This window comes from Phymastichus coffea, unplaced genomic scaffold (assembly GCF_024137745.1).
Source record: "Phymastichus coffea isolate CEN01 unplaced genomic scaffold, Cenicafe_Pcof_1.1 PCOF00028, whole genome shotgun sequence".
In the NCBI taxonomy this organism is placed as follows: Eukaryota; Metazoa; Arthropoda; class Insecta; order Hymenoptera; family Eulophidae; genus Phymastichus; species Phymastichus coffea.
In genome coordinates, this window is record NW_026706839.1 from 3,706,097 (window position 1) to 3,726,348 (window position 20,252).

At 52.3% G+C, this 20,252-nt stretch overlaps 2 protein-coding genes across 7 annotated transcripts; one reads left to right on the forward strand and one right to left on the reverse strand.

Moving 5' to 3' along the window:
• Window positions 1–382: 382 nt before the first annotated feature.
• Window positions 383–6,912, forward strand: LOC131675781 (paramyosin). 3 transcript variants are annotated; one of them, XM_058954922.1, is made up of 12 exons: window positions 383–774; window positions 2,313–2,509; window positions 2,602–2,837; window positions 2,906–3,164; window positions 3,250–3,995; window positions 4,073–4,246; window positions 4,350–4,520; window positions 4,605–4,907; window positions 4,990–5,279; window positions 5,356–5,452; window positions 5,514–5,696; window positions 5,779–6,912. In XM_058954922.1, exons 2-12 carry the CDS (start codon window positions 2,338–2,340, stop codon window positions 6,601–6,603), a joined length of 3,456 nt encoding a protein of 1,151 aa, XP_058810905.1. In that variant the 5' UTR covers window positions 383–774; window positions 2,313–2,337; the 3' UTR covers window positions 6,604–6,912. The 3 variants fall into 3 exon arrangements, with proteins under 3 accessions (XP_058810905.1, XP_058810904.1, XP_058810906.1); XM_058954921.1 differs by lacking the exon at window positions 383–774 and adding an exon at window positions 1,751–1,911; XM_058954923.1 differs by lacking the exon at window positions 383–774 and adding an exon at window positions 1,929–2,090.
• Window positions 6,913–6,954: 42 nt separating this feature from the next.
• LOC131675780 (transcriptional activator cubitus interruptus-like) lies at window positions 6,955–19,198 on the reverse strand. 4 transcript variants are annotated; one of them, XM_058954918.1, is made up of 11 exons: window positions 18,924–19,198; window positions 15,942–16,219; window positions 14,169–14,258; window positions 13,657–13,845; window positions 12,668–12,939; window positions 11,252–11,533; window positions 11,011–11,175; window positions 10,616–10,780; window positions 10,082–10,525; window positions 9,465–10,010; window positions 6,955–9,379 (listed from the first exon to the last, which is right to left on the reverse strand). In XM_058954918.1, exons 2-11 carry the CDS (start codon window positions 15,997–15,999, stop codon window positions 7,775–7,777), a joined length of 3,816 nt encoding a protein of 1,271 aa, XP_058810901.1. In that variant the 5' UTR covers window positions 16,000–16,219; window positions 18,924–19,198; the 3' UTR covers window positions 6,955–7,774. The 4 variants fall into 4 exon arrangements, with proteins under 4 accessions (XP_058810901.1, XP_058810900.1, XP_058810902.1 ...); XM_058954917.1 differs by having other exon boundaries at window positions 11,252–11,536; XM_058954919.1 differs by lacking the exons at window positions 12,668–12,939; window positions 14,169–14,258; window positions 15,942–16,219; window positions 18,924–19,198 and having other exon boundaries at window positions 11,252–11,536; window positions 13,657–13,791.
• Window positions 19,199–20,252: the final 1,054 nt, after the last annotated feature.

Here is a 20,252-nt window from a genome sequence, read left to right on the forward strand (position 1 = left end):
ACGGCCCTTCTCTCTCTCCCTCTCTCTCTCTCTCTCTCTCTTATTCTCTCACTCTCTCCCTCTCTTGATTGCCGCATTATCAAGCTTCTTTACATTATCAATCTTACAAAGCATTCCCACGCGATGGGTCATACTTAATACGTATCGGGAGCCAATAATTTCAGCTGATAAGCGACGCAACAATCTTAAAAATCTCGAAGAGCGAAAAAAAATTTTATCTAGAATAGAGTGATAGTGAGAGAAAGAGAGAGAGAGAGTAGGCGCGTGCGACGCGCCATTGCAGCGTTAGCCCGGGCTGCCTAAAAATATCGGCGACGGCCCGACCTTCGGCCGGTTCGTACTCGACGTCGTGTGGCTTCAGTCGAAAGCTCGCCTTCGCTGGAATACTACGCTCGCATCACGAAATACCAACCATCTCCGCGCGACCCCTTACCTCGACGACGTCGATTCTTTCTATTCTCGGCCTTTTCCTCGCCAGCTGGTTTCGCTCCAATTGTTCGCGATCGCGCACAACGACGGGGGTGTACGTTGTGTCGAGTATAAGGTCGTCGGCTTTTTCGCGACTCTTCTTTGTGCGCGCAGCACGGTTTATTTTCAGACTTATTCAGCACGTGTGCGCTTGTATACGTGTGTGTGCATGTATCGAGCGCGCGCGCGTGCGGCCAGCGGAAAATCTGTCAGTGCGAAAACTGCCCAGCACGTTTTTTTTTTCGACTGCACAAGATTTGCGCGGCCGATTATTCAATGTGTCGATGGACTATTTTATATTACTGAGTGAGTATTTTTGAAGGTTTGTTGCATTTTTCTTTACTTTCGATCATGTGTATGTATTTGTTATCTTGAAAGAAAGTTCAACGGGAAATTTACTTTTACTCAACTCTGGAGAGATCGTGCGAGTTCCGCGGTTATTTTGGAAGTTGGAACCCTTTTTGTTTCTTAGAAATCTATTAAAGAAGAGTAAAAATAAATTTTTCATGGCAGCTAATTACTTTTAAAAATAAAAAATCTCAATGCCGAGAGAAAGAAATACATATTCGAATGTAAAACGATACTCTTTGACGCATTGGCAGCTCAATGCCACGTCAGTTTGCTAAATGTGTGTGACGAGAATCGATGAGCAAACTAAATCTTTTTGCTAAAATTTAAACAAGCATACGCTGTACATGTGGCAATTGAGCTGAACAATGCTGGCAACTTGTCTTGATGAATTTCCCAAAAACTACCACGTGACACATTCCCGATTAATTAAATCACTTTCTAAAAATAAGTCAAATGATTCGATGAAATTACGTAGAATTTATTTTCATTTATGGTCTGCCATGACATTTGGTCAATAATACCGAATGACAAGCTAATGGGAATCGTGAAATCAACGAAGGTACGAATTGCCTAACGTTACCGCCTCAAATCATGATGCCGGTCTGTAAAGAACAAATGAAAAAGAAAAATTTTATGAAATGCATACAGCTACTCACAAGTTTAGATGGCCGATATGCCCGATTCTAAAGTACGTAAAAATACGTTATTTGCGCGACAGTGTACTTCTGGAAGACAGAAAAAAATTAATAATAAGCCGACATCGATGGCAATAGCCGTGTAGCCGAAAATGTTGACAAGGGCTTTCTTTCTGACTTAGCGCCAACAGCGTGTACTGAGTCACTTTATTCGAAACCAATTTTTTCCTATTAATAGCCATCCGGCTTTCTTGCGGTAAATGGCGAAAGCTCGCAGCGAACAGCAGCCACTCGTGGGACAAAAGGCGCGTTTGGCATGGAGCTTGAGATCAGTGTGTTGCCGCGCGTCGTCGAAACCGCCGCCGCGCACAGAATTCGTCGAGTTGCAGTCTCTTTCTTTTTCGTGCGCGCATCGGTGCTAGATGATCGAGTTTCGATTTTGTGGTCACGGGTGGATGTATGTACCACGGCCTCTTACGCGCCGGTTAATCGTTTGCACACAATGCAATTTGCTCCGCGAGTGTGCCAGTCTGGATTGAATTTCGCCTTGTCTTTGTGTTCATTTTGCTTTGCGCGACGCCATGTTGCGTCAATTACTCTGGCGCTGAATTTCGGAGGACAGCTCGACCAGCTTCGGTAGCTTTGCCTTGTTACGATTCTTTGTTTTTTTTTCTCGAGCGAGCGACAGCTTTGCTTTGAGGCTTATCTAAAAGAGAAAGTCGAGTTTTGAACGTTCCCACGACTGTCAACGTCAACAAAGATTTGTCCGATTTCACAATCTGCGCGCCGCTATAAGATAACAGAATTCGAAGATTGGCGCGATTTGTCTGACGTTATGCGACGTTGATGTGTCTCTAGGCGCTGATAGAAAGCAGAAGAAGCCATGGATTTGACGAGAACGATATCGCATCTGGCAGAGGCAAATCAGCAGCTTGCGGCCGCGCACAATTTCACCCTTAGTCAGCTGCACTTGCTGCTGTCGAGTGGCGAGAGGCCAACGTCGGCAACGAGGGAATTGTGCTCGAAATGTCGAGCCACCAATAGCAAAACCACAAGTACGCGCATAAACCTTTCTTGGCAGCTAGAGCTGTCGCTTTTTTTTTCTTTTTTTGTGCTGCACATTACGAGTGGCTTTTGTTCTGCGAAGGCAAAGTACGAGCCTACACCGCCAGGCAAAACGTTACGGTAAAGGCACCGAACAGACGAGTACGACAATTGAGAAAAACATTGGCGATCGATGAGACTGACGAGGTAGATCGCGTAGCGATAAACGACGACGTACTTAAGCGAGAGATCGAGCAGCTTAAAGCCGACGCAACGAAAAAGAGCAGCGACTTGGAGGAACAAAGGCTCCTGGTACGACGTCTCACCGAGGATTTCAAGGTGATTATTCACGACTCTGAATGTGTTTGAAAGTCATTCATCGTAACTTCTTTTGACCGTTTGATCAGGTGTCGCAGAAAGAATGCGAGAAGAAAGAAACACACCTGCGACAAGTGTCCCAACAGCTGAGCGAGTCCGAGCTTGAAAGCGCGCGTCTTCTTGCCGAACTGGAGACATTCCAACGAGATGCTGGGCAAATAGCGAGGCTGGAGTCAAGGGTTGCCGAGCAAGACGAGGAAAAGAAGAAACATCTGAGCGTCATTGAAGAGGCTAATCGGCAGATCAAAGCTCTAGAGTTGGAGATTGAAGCGCATAGCCAGAATGCGAGTAAGATGATTTTCAAGTTATTCTAGTTATTTCTGAGACTTGGTGGCTTAACAATAACACATGAACGCGTTAAAAATGGCACCAGAGCAAGCGATGGAAGCGGCAAGCGACTCGCCAGACTCCGAGGCCTCGACGTCGAGCGCTACTGGTGTGAGCGAGGAGTTCAAAAAGGAGCTGCTACTGAAGCGAGAAGCACGGCAGCGCGCGATCGCCGCCATTTCGTCGGAGATGGAGCGCCTGAGGCGCGAACTCGAAGCCGAGAGAAGTGCGCACTTGGAGACTGCCAGGCAACTGCTGGAAGCGCAAACCACGAAGACTGACCGGATGAGCTCGGAGACAAAGACCGAGAGCGAGAGTTGCGAGCGCGTCGAAGCTCTGAGGCTCTCGGCGTTGCTTAAAATTTCCGACGAGATCACCAGCGATCTCTGGTTGCAGCTGGAAAGAACCGATGACTTGAGATTCCAGTTGGAGAACGATCCCGACGAGCACAGGCTGCGCATCGGCTCGTTGAGGAGACTGTCGGAAGACATGCGAGTGAAACTGAAGCTGAGAAGGCAGCAGGTGAACGCCTTGAAGGACAGACTGGCCCAGATCGTGGTGCATTCAGCTGACCGCGCTTTCCTCGACGTCAACGACAATATTAGAGAGGAGGTCGAGAGACAAGCCGAAGATATCGCCCGCTCGAGAACGTTGTCCGACGAAAGGTCGAGGATTTTGGCCGAGCTCAAGGATCACTGCTTCAAGGAGATACACGAGCTCAGAGTCAAACTGGACAACGCGAGAAGGGAGAATACCCGTTTGGAGGAGGAATTGCATAAAACTGAAGATAAGGTACGCAACATTTGCCAGCAGTAGTCGCATCGTTCGATCGGCCAGTTATGTATATCAACAATTTATTTTTGTAATAGTTAGACGCCCAAGATGCTGAGGTACTGAACCTCGAGTCTCAATTGGGCCTTGCCAAGGCCGACTGCCGTGACCTGCAGAATCAAATGACGCTAATCAACAACCTCTTCACCCAGATGCTTCTCAGTGCCTCTTCGGCCGAAATGGATCTCGATCGGCTAACTCGATTGTTGCAGGTACACCAAAACCCCTGCCAAAATTCTCCCGAGCGACCCAGATAAACACGTATGTATATGTTTACGCGAATGCAACACTGGATTTTTCTGCTCTTCTTTATAGGAAAATCACGATCTGATCAGCGGCATGGCCAAAGAGAATTGCTCGGAAGCGGCGGCTTTGCCAAAACTGCTCATTGACATAATCGAACAGGTGGACGGCAGAAATCGCGAGACTGCCGACAAGAGGGCTGACGATGTTCAAGAGGAGAGCATTGCACACAATTTGCCAAAGGTTCACTGTCGTTACATTGACGCAAATGGAAAAATTTTATTTTTGTAAATCGAATGAGAAAGGATCGGCCGACTGTTTTATCAGGTGTGGCGCGTGTTAACCGAGCTGCTAAGCTGCCACGCGGCCGTCGATCAGCAGCAGCAGCAGCAGCAGCAGCAACAACAGCAGCAGCAGCCAAATCAACAGAGTGCTTCCGCGAGCACGGACACAGCACCGGACAGCTGCTACAAGTCTGTCGACACGCCGACTGGCCCGCGACTAGTGATATCCGTGAGCAAGACCTACATCCGGCTCAAGGAGCTTATCCTGGAGAAGAAGCACCTCGAGAAGGAAATGAACCGCATGAAGCAGCTCAACTCGCACCTCGAGAATAAGCTGTCCGAGCAGGTTTTTCATGCGGCTTTCTCTCTCGCTCCAGTTACTGGATTGAATTACTCAATTATCTAAAGCTTTCATTCGCCGCTTGCAGGAGAAGAGGCTGTCGACGGTGTCGGACGAGCTGAGCAAGACGTGGAACATTGTAGGCCGCATGCAAGCCCAACATCAGCAGCTGCATACTCACGAGAAGATATTACGATATGAACTTCAGCAGAAGAGAAAGATGCTGCAAGAGTTGAAAAAAGAATTGGAGTATTGCAAGGAGAAGTGGGAATCCGCGAGGCAAAAGAATAATAACACGGAAATGGAGTGGAGAAGTCTTAGGAGGGAATTCGCTGCGAGAAAAGCCTTGGTCACGCATGCTGATTCGTTCAATAATAGGTAAGCGCGTTGCTTGCTTTCGTTAATTTAATAAACGTTTTTTTATTTTCTCGATTACGCTTCCTTTCATTTTCAGCGCAGAGAGCGGATTTAGCGACGACAGAGAAGAGGAGTCCGACGAAGACGAGGATGCGAGAGTGCGTCCTTCCACTTCACGAAGGCGATCAAAAAAAGTAAGCTCGGGAAACCTCTTTTACAGCGGGATGTGGCAATAAAATAATGTCTTTTTCAAAGAGTGGCTCGAGAGCGGCAACGCCAGAGACGGAATCCGAACTGCCAACGGACAACGAATGCTCGGACCCCAAATCATCGACGTCGGCTTCAGGACAAAGAACACCGACGCCAGAAACTGAAGCTGAATTGGACAATGCAGAAATGATCGAGGAGGATCCTAGGCCATCCACCTCATTACTTCAAGTAAATTTATTCAATTATTCAGCTTTATGATATATTGTTCGAACGAACTTATCATCAGCTGCGTTCATTCGTTTGCGTGTAGGAATCCCAAAATGAGGAGGAAATAGTCGACCCCCTTGAAAAAGCTTTAGCGAATGTTCTCCAGGATCTCATCAGTTCGAACGAGTTGAATTGTGGAGAGGAAAGTTGCTTAAATTTCGAAGATGAAAGCAATCGAGTTCAATCGATCTTGGAAGATGACAAAAAATTAGAAGACATGATTTCAAGTAATAACGTGGAGGCTGCTTTAGAAAATGTTAAAAGCGTGATCATAAATGAAATTCCCAAAATTGAGTCTTCTTTGGGAAAGATCGATGGAGCGGTGGGGAGAATAAAGTGCCTCGATACGATCAAAGAAGAAATGGAAAGTGATATTGCAAAGACCGAGCCGGAAGTAGTTCCAGTCGTGTCTGTATTTTCAATCGGTCCGCATCCTCCGGAGCCAACGCTAATCCAAAACGTGCAATCCAACGATGCACCCGACGACCAGGCTTCTTGCGTAAGCTCGAAAACTTGCGAGGAAAGATCCGACAGTTTAGCGAATAACCTGAAAACCGAACCACAAGCATTGTCATCGTCATCATTTAGCTCGGCGGCAACGGCAGCAAAATCGCAGATCGACGCACGCGCAGCTCGATTACGAAGCCTGGAGGAACAAGCAGAATGGCTTATAAAAAAAGTCAACGACACGAAGCGCCGTGGCAACGCTCTGAATTCCAGACTCGAAGAGCTGCACGAGAATTACGGCTCGGTGCCCGTTGCGCCGCCAATGCCTGACGTGTTACCCACTTTTCGTATTCGTGGCGCGGATGGCGAATTGTACGATGAACCACTGCCGAATGATAAGAGCACCAATGGTACGCCTTAATTTTTCAGAATCAACGATCGAATGATGGATCTGACTTTGTGCCAAAGATAGGGGCCGACATATAAGGAGGACGATGAAGTGTTAAACGACCCATGATCGCAAGTATTAAACGGGAAGATCTGCTATTTTATGAATCTTTTGTTTGTACTTTTTAACGAAGAAAATTGAGATGCGATTGCTTTACTTTTCTAAACGTTTCTTTGTGAACGCGTTTAATTGATGTTGTAATTGTGAATGATAATCTTTGTAAAATTGACATTTGCAAGTAAATAAACGAAAATCCACATGTAAGCTAATTCTTTTTTATTGAAGGAAGAGAATTAGAAAATGAAAGACGTTGAATTATATTGAATGATTCCGCTGAATTTTTATTGGTCATTTAAATAGTTTAACAATCTCTTGGTAGTTGAATTTTATTCCGGATATCGCACATATAATAAGGCACACTTTGTTCGCTTTTTTTACAAAAAGAAAAATTCATTTAAAAAATACATGTATAGCGCGCGTTTGAACGTGCCGCCGTCTAAAGTATACAAATTACAATAGTCAGTCGTATTTATAATATTCACAAAAAAAACTCGCACTCCCTTAACTGTAGCTTATTTAAAAAAAAATGATAATATGTAATGTATAATTCGTAAGAAAAAACATACATATCCGTAACAAAAACAGGTAGATTAATATCTAAGTCTCTGGGCATTCTCTCGTCGCTTATACATGAGCTCAATAGAAAAAGGATGGGAAGATAAAAGATTAACCTATAAAAGAAAAGAAGTTTTGCAAAGAGATACACGTATAAAAGTCTACTCGCTCTACGGAAAAAGGACTATCTACAGCGTCTTAACAAACTAATATTGGCCATGTGTGTTTAAAAGTCTACGCGCTAAGTTTGTCATGCGTTCGCCTTTCGATTTTCTATCCAGTCAGATATCACAGTTTGCGTCGTTGGTCATACTCATAAAAAAAAAATTTTCTCTCTTTTTGTAATCCTTTGTAATCTCCATCCGTCGAATTTTTTCTCATTTTTTAATTTTCATTATCACTGGTCGCGTTTTATTTCATTTGTTCTCTTCATCGTATTGATCTGGAAGTACAGTCAGCGCACGCGTCGATAGGAAGTTGACGCGCAACGATAATAAAAATTACTAGAATCGATAGAGGCGTGAGATCACTAGATCATATTAGTCAACTGAAGAACTCTGTTCTCTTCCAGGAGAGAATTTAGAGAGGAGGTCATGTCGTTGAGAAGCATATTAGTGTTGCTCGACAACTGCTGCGGCAGCGCCATCGGATGAGTCGAGCTGCTTACGCTTGTTTCGGTACCATTGCCCGACCAATTTCTACACTGCTGCACGTACTCCAAAGTCCTGCGATACGAATCCTGGCGCATGCCCTGAGGTGGTTTCACCGGGGAGCCCTGCTGTGATTGACTGATGTCGCGGCACTGGATTTCCGGCGTGTGGCCCGCGCCTGGGTGGTGACGATTAGCCGCCATGCAGCAGGGCTCGGCGGCGTTGTAACTCGGTGTCCACTGGCACTCGCTGCCGCCGCACCCGTTGTACCTCTGGTCAGGCTGACTCGACTGCTGGCAGCAGTACTGCGCGCGGCAGCCGGCTTGGCCGCACGTCCTATCCTTCGGCATCGCGCTCGCCTGACTCATGGCTCTGGGATTTGGGTGCACGCAACTGCCACCGGAGAGCTGCGAGCACGGGCTCTGGACCTGCACGTCCACGGGATTCGAACCGCCGGGACTTGGTTGCGAGCAGAAGGACGCCACCGATCTGGGGCAATCGTTCATCGCTGGGCTCATCACTGGCTTTGGCGTGGTCCTCGTGCCAGCAGCACCGTGCACGCCGCCCCCCATCGAGCACTGCTCGCTCGGCATCACGCCCGCGGACATCGGACGAGCGCTCTGCACCTGCTGCTGGCAAAGCGGCGACAGTGGTTGGCAGGGGTTGCTCGGCGGGCGCACCACGTGGCCGACGCTGCACGTCTGCGTCACGCTGCCGTGCATGGCGGGCGGCGAGCAGGACTGGGACATCGGCTGGGCTCTCATCTGCTGGGCGCAACTATTGACGGTGCTCATCTGAGACTGGCAGCCGTAGCTCCGATAGTAGGCCCCATGCTCGCCGTTCTGCGCGCAGTTGCGACTCATCTGCGCGCTGCTCTGGTGTGGATTGGGCATCCCTTGAGCCGGCGCAAGAGCCCCGGCCGCCGGCGAGCTCATCGGTTGATCGGACGCGAAGCCTTGAGCCGGCGAGACCGAGCACGATTGCGGTCCGTAGTACGCGGCTGACTGTTCGACTCCTCGATTCGACAGGTGCGAGTTGGGACACTGGGAATAGGGCGATCCCACCGACGACGAGTAATCCGGCGTCTGTGGATTGGCGTAGCACTGGCTGTAGTTTGGCTGCATCTGGTGCCTCGACGGGCCGCAGTGCTGCAGACTCGTGCAGATCGGCGATCGGCAGTTCGGCAAGGGACTGCCGCGATAGCTCGCGGTGCCGCCGGCTTGCACTTGGTTCAGGTACTGCATCATCTCGTCGGGGATGACCAGCTTATTCTCCACCATTTCGCCTTCGCCGACCTCGTCCAGCACGACCTCTTGATTCGGATGGAGCTCCGGAAGCTGAGCCGAGCGTGGCCTCGGCGGCATTGGCGGCGACACCCGCTGGCTTTGATAGCCCCGAGCTGGCTCCGACATGCGACGATCGCCCGTTATGCTGGCGGGCGCGTGCGCAGGCAGTGACCAGTCGTTGCCCAGTGCTTGATTACTCTGAAACGTCAACGAAACCAGGACGCATTATCGCCGCATTCTCATCTCAGCTACGTTCGCGGCGACGGCGGCGCCGACGATTTACCTGGAGCGACATGTTCTGCGTCTGAACCACCAGGTTACTCGTGGAGAACGGTCCCAACGGTTGTCCGGGCATGTTCATCCTCGCGGACGCAGTGCTCATTTGACTACTCCTCCTGGAGCAGCCGGGACTTATCGGATCGTAAAAGCTTCCCGGTCCCATCTGTCCAGGTCGTATGGCACTGACGTTGCTCGCTTGGCTGCTGCGCCGGCTACTGCCAAAGTCCGCCGACTTCATGCTGCCATAGTACGTGCTGACCGTGCTGCTGCTGTCGCGGCGTGGCTCGCTGAACGGCTGCAACCTCAGCTGCAAATCGGCCAGGCTCGTTTGACGGGGCTGCTGTTGAACGCCGCCGCAGCCGCCTTCCATCTTCAGATCCGTTATGCGTCGATTCAGTTCGCCGAGGTTGCCGATTCCACGACCCACGCGCATGTTGCCACCGAGGCCGAGTGGTGACAAGCTCACGCCTGGCTTCGAGACGAGGCGGTTCTTCAGTCGGTTGCGCGAGCTTACGGGCACTGGCTGCTGCTGCTGCTCCATTCCACCGACCTGAGGTTCATTTTGGACGTTTCGTGGATGCGGCTCACGATAGCCAGACTCGATCGAAGGAAACAACTCACCATGGCACGAATGGCAACCGGTAAGTCGGCAATGTCGAGATTCTCGGGCTCCTCGTAGTAATGCTCGTCGAGCGAAATCAAGCCGTCGCCGGCGAGATTGCCGATGCCCATGGACGTCTCGTCGTTGCAGCTGGCCACGTGCATGGGACTGCCCTGTTGATTCATCATGCCGGGCGGACTGTTGGCTTCGCTCTCGGACTTGACGCTTGGACTGGAGAGGCTCGGGGTTTTCGGGTGCAAATCTTCGCTGCGACTGGGGCTGCTGTGGCCGCCGGCGCCCGCTTCGTCGCTGCCGCCGCCATCGGCACCGCCACCGTTGCCGCCGCCCTTGTGCTTCTTGTTCGCGTAGAATTCCGCGCCGTGTACCGTCTTGACGTGCTTGCGGAGCGACGACGGATCGGTGTACCTCTTGGTGCAGCCTGGCGCTTTGCACACGTAAGGTTTCTGAAACGAGCAAAGACGGCGTGATTCGTGCTGATCCCGATGCTCGACACTCTGCGCCGCGCAGCGACTGCGTCGAGAGAGCCAACTGACCTCGTTGGAGTGCGTTCGGTTTTGATGCTTGGCGCGGTCGCTGGCGTTGCTGAAAGCCTTGCTGCAGCCGGGATACTCGCAGGTGTACGGCTTTTCGCCCGTGTGCGACCGCAAGTGCGTTTTCAAGTTTTCCAGTCTCGAGTAGGCCTTGAAGCATCCTTCGAACTGCAAAGCGGAAAACGCAAAACGTTACGAGACCGCGCTAACGGGCGCTAACGGGCGCTAACGGGCGCTAACGGGCGCCAACGGGCGCCAACGGGCGTACAGGCAGGCACAAGTACGCGCCACATCGATCGATCTCCGAATCGCCAACTTGTCCAGGGGAGCGATTGAGCGAGCAGGCGTTCAGGCAGAAATAACGACGAATGCTAATAGGTGTAATAAGAGCGACTTACCGTGCACTTGTGCGGCTTCTCGCCTGTGTGCCTCCGCATGTGTACGACCAGCATGTACTGCGCCTTGAATGGCTTTTCCTCGCGCGAGCACTGCTCCCAACCGCACACGAAACTCTTCTTGTTCGAGTGTATGTGGTCATTGTTGATGTGCTTCACCAGGTCGTCCTGCAACGAAGAACAATTGCCGGTGAGCAGACCGTCGGCCAAAGCAGCGCCGATGCGACTTCGCGACGACAATCACCTGCGTAGGAAATTCGAGGCCGCAGTCTTTCCAGTGGCAATTGGTCTCGATGAAATCGCCAGGCTCGTCTCTGAGATCATCGCTGGGACTGAGTCCTTGCGCGTGATGACTGTTGGGTACGGTGCTCGTGGCGGCGTTCACAGTCGTGGTGGCCGGCTCCTTCTTCACCTTGGTCGAGCCTCGTCTGGAGGAAGTATCGGCCTCGGCAGCAGTAACCGACGGCCGACTCGACATCGACACGTCCGAGCCTTTTCTGCACGAGTCGATTTGCGCCTGCTGGGGCTGCTGCGAACAATTTACATCGAGCGCATTTCGAGTGAATAAAACAAATCGAGAGAGAGAGAGAGAGAGAGAGAGAGAGAGAGAGAGAGAGAGAGAGAGAGAGAGAGAGAGAGAGTAAGAGGATCTGTGCTGCCGCGGCCGCCGCCGACGCGAATAAATCAACGAGGAGGGAGAAGATGAGGTAACCGGAGAACTGCCCGTGCAGCACGAAACTCAATACGCACACACGACTGAACCCCCTGGCGATTTGTTCGCTGCTTGCCGCAGGTAGCGCGAGCGGATAAACGCCCTACAGGACCCTTAAGACGATTGACTCGCTCGAATGGAAGACTCTCGCTCCTTTTTTGTTTCTTTTTCTCCTCTTTGCATGCGGTAAAACCGAGGTGAAATCGCCCGGAGAGAAAAGAGTTATTGTACGCGTCCAGCGATACACGCGCGCGCGCATGCCGATCGACGTTTACACGCGTTTTTTTTTTCCTTCGTCTCCTCGGTAATTGCCGCTTGCGCGCGACTTTGCGACCTCTCTGTTTTTCACTCGATCGGCTTATTCGCACACCTGTTGTCGTCACCGCTGATCACTGGCGGTTTACTCGTTACGCGCCTCGATTGATTAATCTCTGGCTCCGGTCGCGACGCGCGTTATTGAGGAGCTCGCATCTGCGCGATCGCATTATCGAGATTGCTCGGCAAATCGGAATTCGACGGGCTAATTGAGTTGTCGGGCATTCCGCGCGCCGACCGCGGCAATTATTTCCGCTTGCGGGAACGAAGCGCGAGCAAACGACGGATCGCGGCTTGTTTCCGCTTGGGCGACCGTACGCGCGAGCGCGAAAGAAGAAACAAAGAGAAAAAAAACGAAGCAACGCCCAAGAAAAGAAATCCATCTCGCGCCGCAGCTACTCGGAGGACGCGGCTTGGGTGTACATTTGCGCGAAACAGATCGGTCGAGAGCGAGTCGGAGGGCGAGCTTCTAACGACTGCGCAACAAAAGCGAGTCAACAAAGCTCGCGCGTCGCATTAAATCAGCGTTATTACTACTCGGGGCGCACCAATGGATGCGCGCAGTGGACGCCGGCCAATAGCCGCGCGTACGAGGCGCTCAGGCGCACAAAAGATGAGAGAAGAGAGACGTACCTCGGACTTGGGCGGTACGGGAGCATGGGCCAAGTGCGACGGCGAGCCAACGGGGTAGAGCTGCGCGTGGTGCAGCTGAGTGGTCGGCTGGCTGGCGATCGCCGGCGGTGGTGGCGGCGGCGCTGCCGTCGGTACCGCGGCCGACGTCGGCGGCGGCGGTGGCGGCGGTGGCGGCGCGTGGTGCGGCATCATCACGCTGCGCAACAGGTGCGCGTGCAGTTGCTGCAGATTTGGCGCCATGCCTGGGTGTATGCCTAGCGCTGGACTCATCGCTGCGAACCCAACGAGATTGGCGAGACTTTAGTATGCGAGGTGCGAGGCGTCCGGTAGCGTGAGGCGAATCGCCCGGCGGATTAGAATTGGAATTGTGATATTTCTCAGAGGGAAGAGGATCGCCGGCTGGAGGGGAAGCGGCGTTTCGGTATGCGTTGGCAGATCGCGTGTACGGCATGCCAATCGAGCGATGATTAGGTGTCCGTGCGCGGAGAACGCGGAGAGCGCGGAGAGCGCGGCTAATGGTGACTGCGAATCGGTGCATTAGCCACCCTCGACGCGCGGACTGCACTACCGTTCTTGAGCGCGCGCGCGCGCGTTGCCAACTCTGACGTCGACATTTGACTGCTCAATTAACAATGATTCCCCGGACATGCGTTAGTCGTGTAACGACGGCGGAAGCCGTCGACCAGTCATAGATTGCAAACGAGTTATTCCCGTTTCCCCAAAAGTGCTTCGTTGCTTTTCGAGAGAGCTAATTGATCGGATAACCGCATCGAAAACGTCCATATCTGTATATGGCTTCCCGTGGCAGTGTATCAAGCTAAAAGGCTGAAACGGCGAGGCAGAGAGGAGAGGGGGGCAGATGAGGAGACGAGGAGAGAATGAGGAGGAGGAGGAGGAAGAGGAGGAGGAGGAGGAGGAGAGGAGAGGAGGAGGAAAGCAAAAGAAGCAAAGCAGCCAAGTGAAGAAGGCTACGGGCGAACGGAACGAACCTGCTGATAGATGGCCGTAGCTACCGCTGGCGCTGCTGCTCCTCGAGCCGTTGATGACCGAGGCGAGGCTGTTGGGACTGAATCGTATCATGCTGTCGAGGTCGAAGCGATCCGAGTACGGCGAGCTGCTCAGCGCTCTCTTCCTACTGGCTCTTATCGCTGATGCCCGGGGACTGCCCAACCTCGAACCTGCAACAACGCAAGCATTATTTCAGCGCTGCTCGCTCGCATCGACAATAAGTTGGCTGAATCGAGCGAGCGAGAGAGAGAGAGAGAGGTGTTAATGAGCTCGTGTCTATCGCGGACGGCTAACGAGCTGCAACGCTTCTCACCCCCGAGCGTGCTTATCGCACGACGCCGTCTCAATTCGAGAGAGAGAGAGAGAGAGAGAGAGAGAAAGAGAGAGGGCAAGCGAGCAAGGCCAACTTGTTACCTTTAATTACCGCGCGTGGAGACGTCTCATTTGCATGCAAGAGAATTGTCCGTTGGCGTAGCTGCTTTTTTGTACTTACCGTCCAGAGAGAAGGGAAACTCGGATGAGGCGATGGTGCTGCCGGGACCCGCTGCGTGCAAGAGGTACTCCGGCCCCAATCCGCCAAGACCTGCAATCAAAACCAATTCGATTTAGCTCCTGGCTAAGAGAGAGAATAAAAACATTTGTCGATGTAATGGTAGGCTCCGCTCGCCTCGCGCTCCCAGACGGAGATGGTAATTGAGTACATGTTACTACTTGAATTCAAACTGCCTCTTAAAGCGCGAACTTGTTGGTTAGTCTTAATAGTCGCTCTCTTATTTAGCGATCGCCTGCTCCGCTGACTTATATGTTGGCGTGTTTATTTTCGAATTGTAACGCTGCGAGCTACCAGCGTTTCTTCTCCCAATGGATGTTCGTCGCTTTTTCTCCGACGGCAATGACGGGACTGGCGACAAAAGTGGGCTCTCTTTGAAGGTCCGCGGGCTGCAATTATTTGGCGTGGAAGCCATTCATTAGAACTTTGACGATCGTACTCATCTTGATCGATGGTCGCTGCTATCATCCATTCCGAAGCACCAACGAGTAATTTCAATTCGAGGCAAGGGCTTCCGTATAATTCCGCGAAATTACGATTGCCATCGATAAAACCAATACGCGTGATCTTTCGCCTTGGCACGCCTCGTCGGCACAAGCAGCTGCACGCCCCATGTACTTGAGATCACAAGCGTCATCGACATTGAGCTTGCCCATGCGCAGCCTCCTCCGCCGAGGATAAGAAGAACCGGAGGGAGAGAGGAGCAAGTCTTGAGACGCTCTCGAAAGCAATGACGAAAGGGGCTCTTCCAAGCCGATCTCCCATCGGCCGTGCGGAACAACGGACACGCGCTCGCGGAAAAAAACAATCCGGCGCGAGCGCCGCGCGAAACCCGAGCTTGCGCGCCGCCGCGCGCTCGCGTGGACGCTTTTACGTATATCGTTCGGCATAGATATCCGCAGGAAATGCGGGCACGGTCTCGAAGATCTCTCTCTCTCTCTCTCTCTCTATCTCGAGCCATCCGCCCGCATTTCAAGCCGGACGGCTCTGTCTTCTCTTCGTTAGGGGTCGCGCAACAATGCGCTCGATTCGCGTCCGCGCGAGAGGCTGGAATGCTTGCGTCAACAATGACACCCATCTACTTCGAACAAACGCGCTGGCGCGTTATTGTTATTGCGCCCAAGTCTGTCTCTCTATCGAGTAGGGATTTCGGAGGATCGCGCAGCTTTGAGTAAACGATGACTCGGTTTCGATCTAATCCCATCTCTCTTTCTCTATCTCTCTCCCTCTCTCTTGCTCTGATTGATTGTTCGTCAGGAGGATATTTTCATTTCCAAGGGCCAATATTAATTTGCGAGGATGACGCTTGTGATCTCGTCACGTTTCCTCTTCGTCTTCTCGTTTTGTTGTTTCACGGCAGTAATTTACGGATCATTGGCTGCCACTCGCGCGAGGAGCAGCACAGGCACATTTAAGCAATTAAAGAGATATACAGTTGTTGCAAGCCAGCACTGCACGCGGCGGTAGCAGAGATGTAAAATTAACGCCGCGGCGACTAGCAATTATTCAACGAATCACGGCTCGTCAGAGCAGCAATAAATCTCGTTCATCCATCATCATCAAGGCTCGAGCTATATATATATGTATACACATATATATATATATATATATATATATATATATATATATATATATATATATATATGTATATGTACGTGTATATACACGTATGTATATGAGAAACATCAAAAGAGAGCGTGGCGTGTGCGTACGTACCGTGCAAGGAGGCGCTGGGGCTATGCGTGGAGGCCTGCAGATGGAGGAGGTGGTCCATGTAGTTGAGCCTGTAGGCCGAGTGTAGCGCCGCGTGCTCGCTGAGCGGATGGCTCCTGCGTAGAAAGTCACCACCAGCCGACTGCTGCTGCTGCTGTTGCTGCTGCTGTTGTTGCTGCTGCTGCTGTTGTTGCGCCTGTTGCTGGGCTTGTTGCTGCGTCTGATGCTGGGCCTCACCGCTGCCGTTCGCCTGCGGCTCCGACGGACCGCTCTCCGACAACCTGCGACAGATCGCAAAGCGCCGATGCTTCATTCCGTCGATCGCTGCGCTCGTGCGCCAAGGAGGCTATAATTAGCGAGCGAGGCGCCATATGGAGCTCGTCGACTAATTGCGCGCGCCGTTCGAAATCGGCGCGCGCGCTCAAGCCAGCCGTGCAGGGAGCAAAAGGGCGCCGCCGCGGAGGGACTTTTTGCCCGCAGCCCAGGCAAATATAGGCGCGAACTATTTTAGAAGCGGACCTTTGTGCGCGCGGAAAAGTCGCTCGCCGCGCTGAATTAAGTTATATTTAAAGCGCTTCGATTTTCGCCTGCTACGTGCCACGGGCGCGCGCACACACACCACACACACAATGCGATTTAAAATCCGACGACGACGACGAAACGAGATGGAGGAGAGAGCCGAGGATTTATGAAGGACGAAAAAGGAGCAGCCTCGAGAGAGAAAGAGAGAGAGTCGTGCAAACTCCGTACCTTGTATCTCTCCGAGCGTTCGTTCTCGTCGTGTACACGCCGTCTTCTTCTTCGCTTGTGTTTCGTTTTTTGCTCTTTGCTCCTTCTCCTCTCCGTCTTAATCTCTCTCTCTCTCGCTCGCTCGCTCTCTTTCCCTTCGAGAACTCGGAGGGACTGCGGCGAAGGAGGCAGACTGTCTTTTTCGGCGCAATAACGCGCTAGCGAAAAGCTCCATGCCGAGATTAAGTTATTACCGCCGGCTCGATCGTAGATAAGTGTAAGATATTGAGCTTGCCTTTCAAAGTGCTTTCGTTCGTTTTTTTTTTTTTTCTTTCCTTTCTTTTTTTCTCTTCGGCTCCGCTCGCCGATGACATGCTCCCGTCGTTTCTCTTTCGGCAGTTTTTCACGTCGCGCGCAGTTAATTACTCGCGGACTGTAGTATAATGGCGAAAGCCGTCGGACTCGCTGGAATGCGTTGATCGTAAACGTAGATGCACTCGCGAAATATGTCGCGTCACTCCGCATCACGTCACTCGGTGAGCGCGATATGTATATATACGAGTGGGGGTCCTGCGATTTTTCCATCGATCTCTCTCTCGAAAAGAAAAGAAAAGAAAAGAAAAGAAAAGAAAAGAAAAGAGGCAAGGCTTGCCTGTCGTCGACGTTCGTTATGCGCGCGAGTAGGCGCGCATGCAAGTTACACGCGAGGCTCGTAAAATGGCTGGAAGCAGTCGCGCCGGTGGCAAATGGTTTTTTACGGCGGCGGCCGCGAGCGGCGAAAAACTCGTTTCGGGACGATGTGTTTATTAAAGCGCGTGTATATCGGCGTGCGTGCGCGCGAAAAAAAGGCCCGCGAGAGCGCACGCACACACGCCGAGCGGCCGTTTCTCACTCGTGCGCTCGGGCTCGCGTGGGCGCGCAAAGAGACTCCGCGAGAGAGAAAGAGCAGGAATGCGTGGGCAGATCGCACCGTGTCTCTATCGGCCATCATAAATAATTCGCCTGCTCTGCTCTCCGATAGTCCTGTACTCGGCCTCGGGCTTTTTATTGGACGTGCGCGCGCACGGCAACCTATGTGCAATAAACGCGCACCCGAATCGTCGCGTTTTATTAATCGAGTCCAGAGATAGAGACGGAGAACTGATACACGTGAGAGTCGAGAGGAAAAAGCGGAGACTTTGTGGCAGAAGTCTCTATTCGACTCACGTTGGCACTCGATAAAAAAGTAGTCGAGTCGCTTCTGCTGTTTCTGCTGTTGGAATGCCGGCGTGCGCATGTGTACAGCCCCATGCGGCGGGGCAATTAACCGATGAAATTTCGTCGTGAAATTTAATTGAGAGAGAGAGAGAGAGAGAGGAGAGAGCTACGGTCATATTCCGATCACGCGAAAGATCTGACAAGTTTATTTATGGCTTTTTTTCGCTCTCCCGCTCTCGTAAAACAAAAGACGACGATTGTTCGTAAACCCCTTTCTACTGGTTGTTTCATTGTCGCTTTCGAGAGGGCAGCGTTTCGCGGGTCGCTCGGTCAAGCGTGAAAACACCGCCGGCAGCAGTCAGGACAAAGCCGTCAAACTCGATCGGCGCACGCATCGCCAAACCACAATGAAGATCGTCGACGAGCCAAACAATCGACCTATGCGCGTGCTATTTTGCATACAATATAATCGGCGCAAGCGAACAAGCGGTTAACATTCGTTATGCTTTATTGGCAAAATAGCACGCACGAGAAGGGCTTTCTCGCGCGTTACGTAATTTTTTCCGAAGCACACAAAAGCCAAAACAACGAACCACGCGCTACGACGACAATACAGCGCGATGGAGATCTCCGTCTCGCTCTGTTTTTCATTCTCTCGGACATTTTCGTTTTCGTTATTTTCTTTTTTTTACAGAGAGAGAGAGAGAGAGAGAGAGCAAGCGAGTTCGCTGCGAGAATGGGAAATAGGAATTTCGAGCCCCCGTCGTGGCCCTGCCCTTCTCGCAGCGCGAGACAGAGAAAAAACGCGCTGCTCTCGCTTGTTTCCTCTACACGTGTGCTTCTCTGTATACCTGCGCGCTAGAAACTAAGAAAAGGGAACATCGATGTCTCGCTGTCTCCCTCTCTCTCTCTCTTTCGCTGTTTCAAAGTCGTTTTCCAAAATGGAAAGTGACTCGCTGCTTTTCCGAATGGACCGTCGGTGGGAAAGTATCGCGCGTGAGATTTTTTTGGAAAATCTGGCTCGCTCGCGACTTGCCGTGCTTATGGACGTTTACTTACGGATACGCCTGGCCGCTGATAAACAACAAACATGTGAGCACGCGAGTACAGGATACGGCACTGAGCACACTCTGCTATCGGAGCACTTGTCGCACTATTACGGAGCACGCTCACGTGCGAGGGTGCGCACGGGCAGCGACGACGCAGCAGCGGAGCGCACGCTCCGCGCGCGCGGCACCGAGTGCGAGACGCATGTAAGCGAAGGTGGCGGTAAAAAGGTGGAAGGAAGCGGCGAAGTCGGTTTTTTCGGAGCCGCTGCCTCGAGAACTATACTCTCTCCGCAGACGCGTCGCAGGAGGAACTGAAGCGGTAGGACCACCCAGACTCGGCCGAGCAACACACAACAGACACACACACGCGCGCACACAGGCGCGCGCGCGCACGCACACACGCTCGTGCGCGCGCACAAACACACGGACGCAGGACTCTCGGGCTCGCCTCCCACTACTCGCGCTCCGGCGAGGCTCTCTCGCAAACACAAACACACGGCCGCCGTGAGGCAGCGCAGCGCGCGAGGTCTAGTGGTAGTTCAGTGCCGGCGGCAAGGCAGGTGCTCTTCCTTCCCTCAATGTCTTACTCTCGGGCGCTCGCGGTTCGGCGGCCGCTCGACGTGCCCGTGTCGATCTGCGCTTCGCGCGCTCGAATTCCGGCCGCTGCTATCGCGCTCGTTAATTGGAAAAGAGGCGCGAGTGCACGGCGCCCTCTCATGCATACACATGCGTCGATTGATATCGAAACGTGCGAGAGAGGGAGTTGGTGGGGGGGGGGGGGGGGGGGGGGGGTCAGCCGCTTCGACGAAATGTCTAACGAGCGCGCTGTGTTTGCATTCGCGAGAGGGGAATTTTCGGTCGTGATGATGCCACGCCGCTGTGCGGACCGGCGAGCAGGGCGAAGGGAGGAGGGAGGAGGAGGCGGGAGGCAGCGATGAATTGAGATAGAAAGGGCGCGCGAGGGAGGGAGAACGAGATTGCACGGCCGCAGCCGAGTGAGAGATTCGAGAGTAAAGGAGGCAGAGATAGCGGGCGCTGCGCGGAGAGCGCCCCGAGAGGATAATTGAGTTATTACTGCAATTGTAGACCACCTTGGCGAGCTTTGGCTTGCCCCCCGCCCCGCTGCCCGCGATAAAGGATTATCGTGCAAGTGCGCCGCGCGCGCGGAGGAGGTGGCCGGGATCCTCGGCGCAAAGGCCTATTTCATTTGGCCGACCGGTTTTTCGAGGGTTAACGAACTGTCTAACGAGTTAATCGCCCAAGGTCGCCGATTCCCTAGGCGCGCGCCTATGCCGCGCGATATCAAAAACCGCGATGCACGCCACGCCATACTACCGGT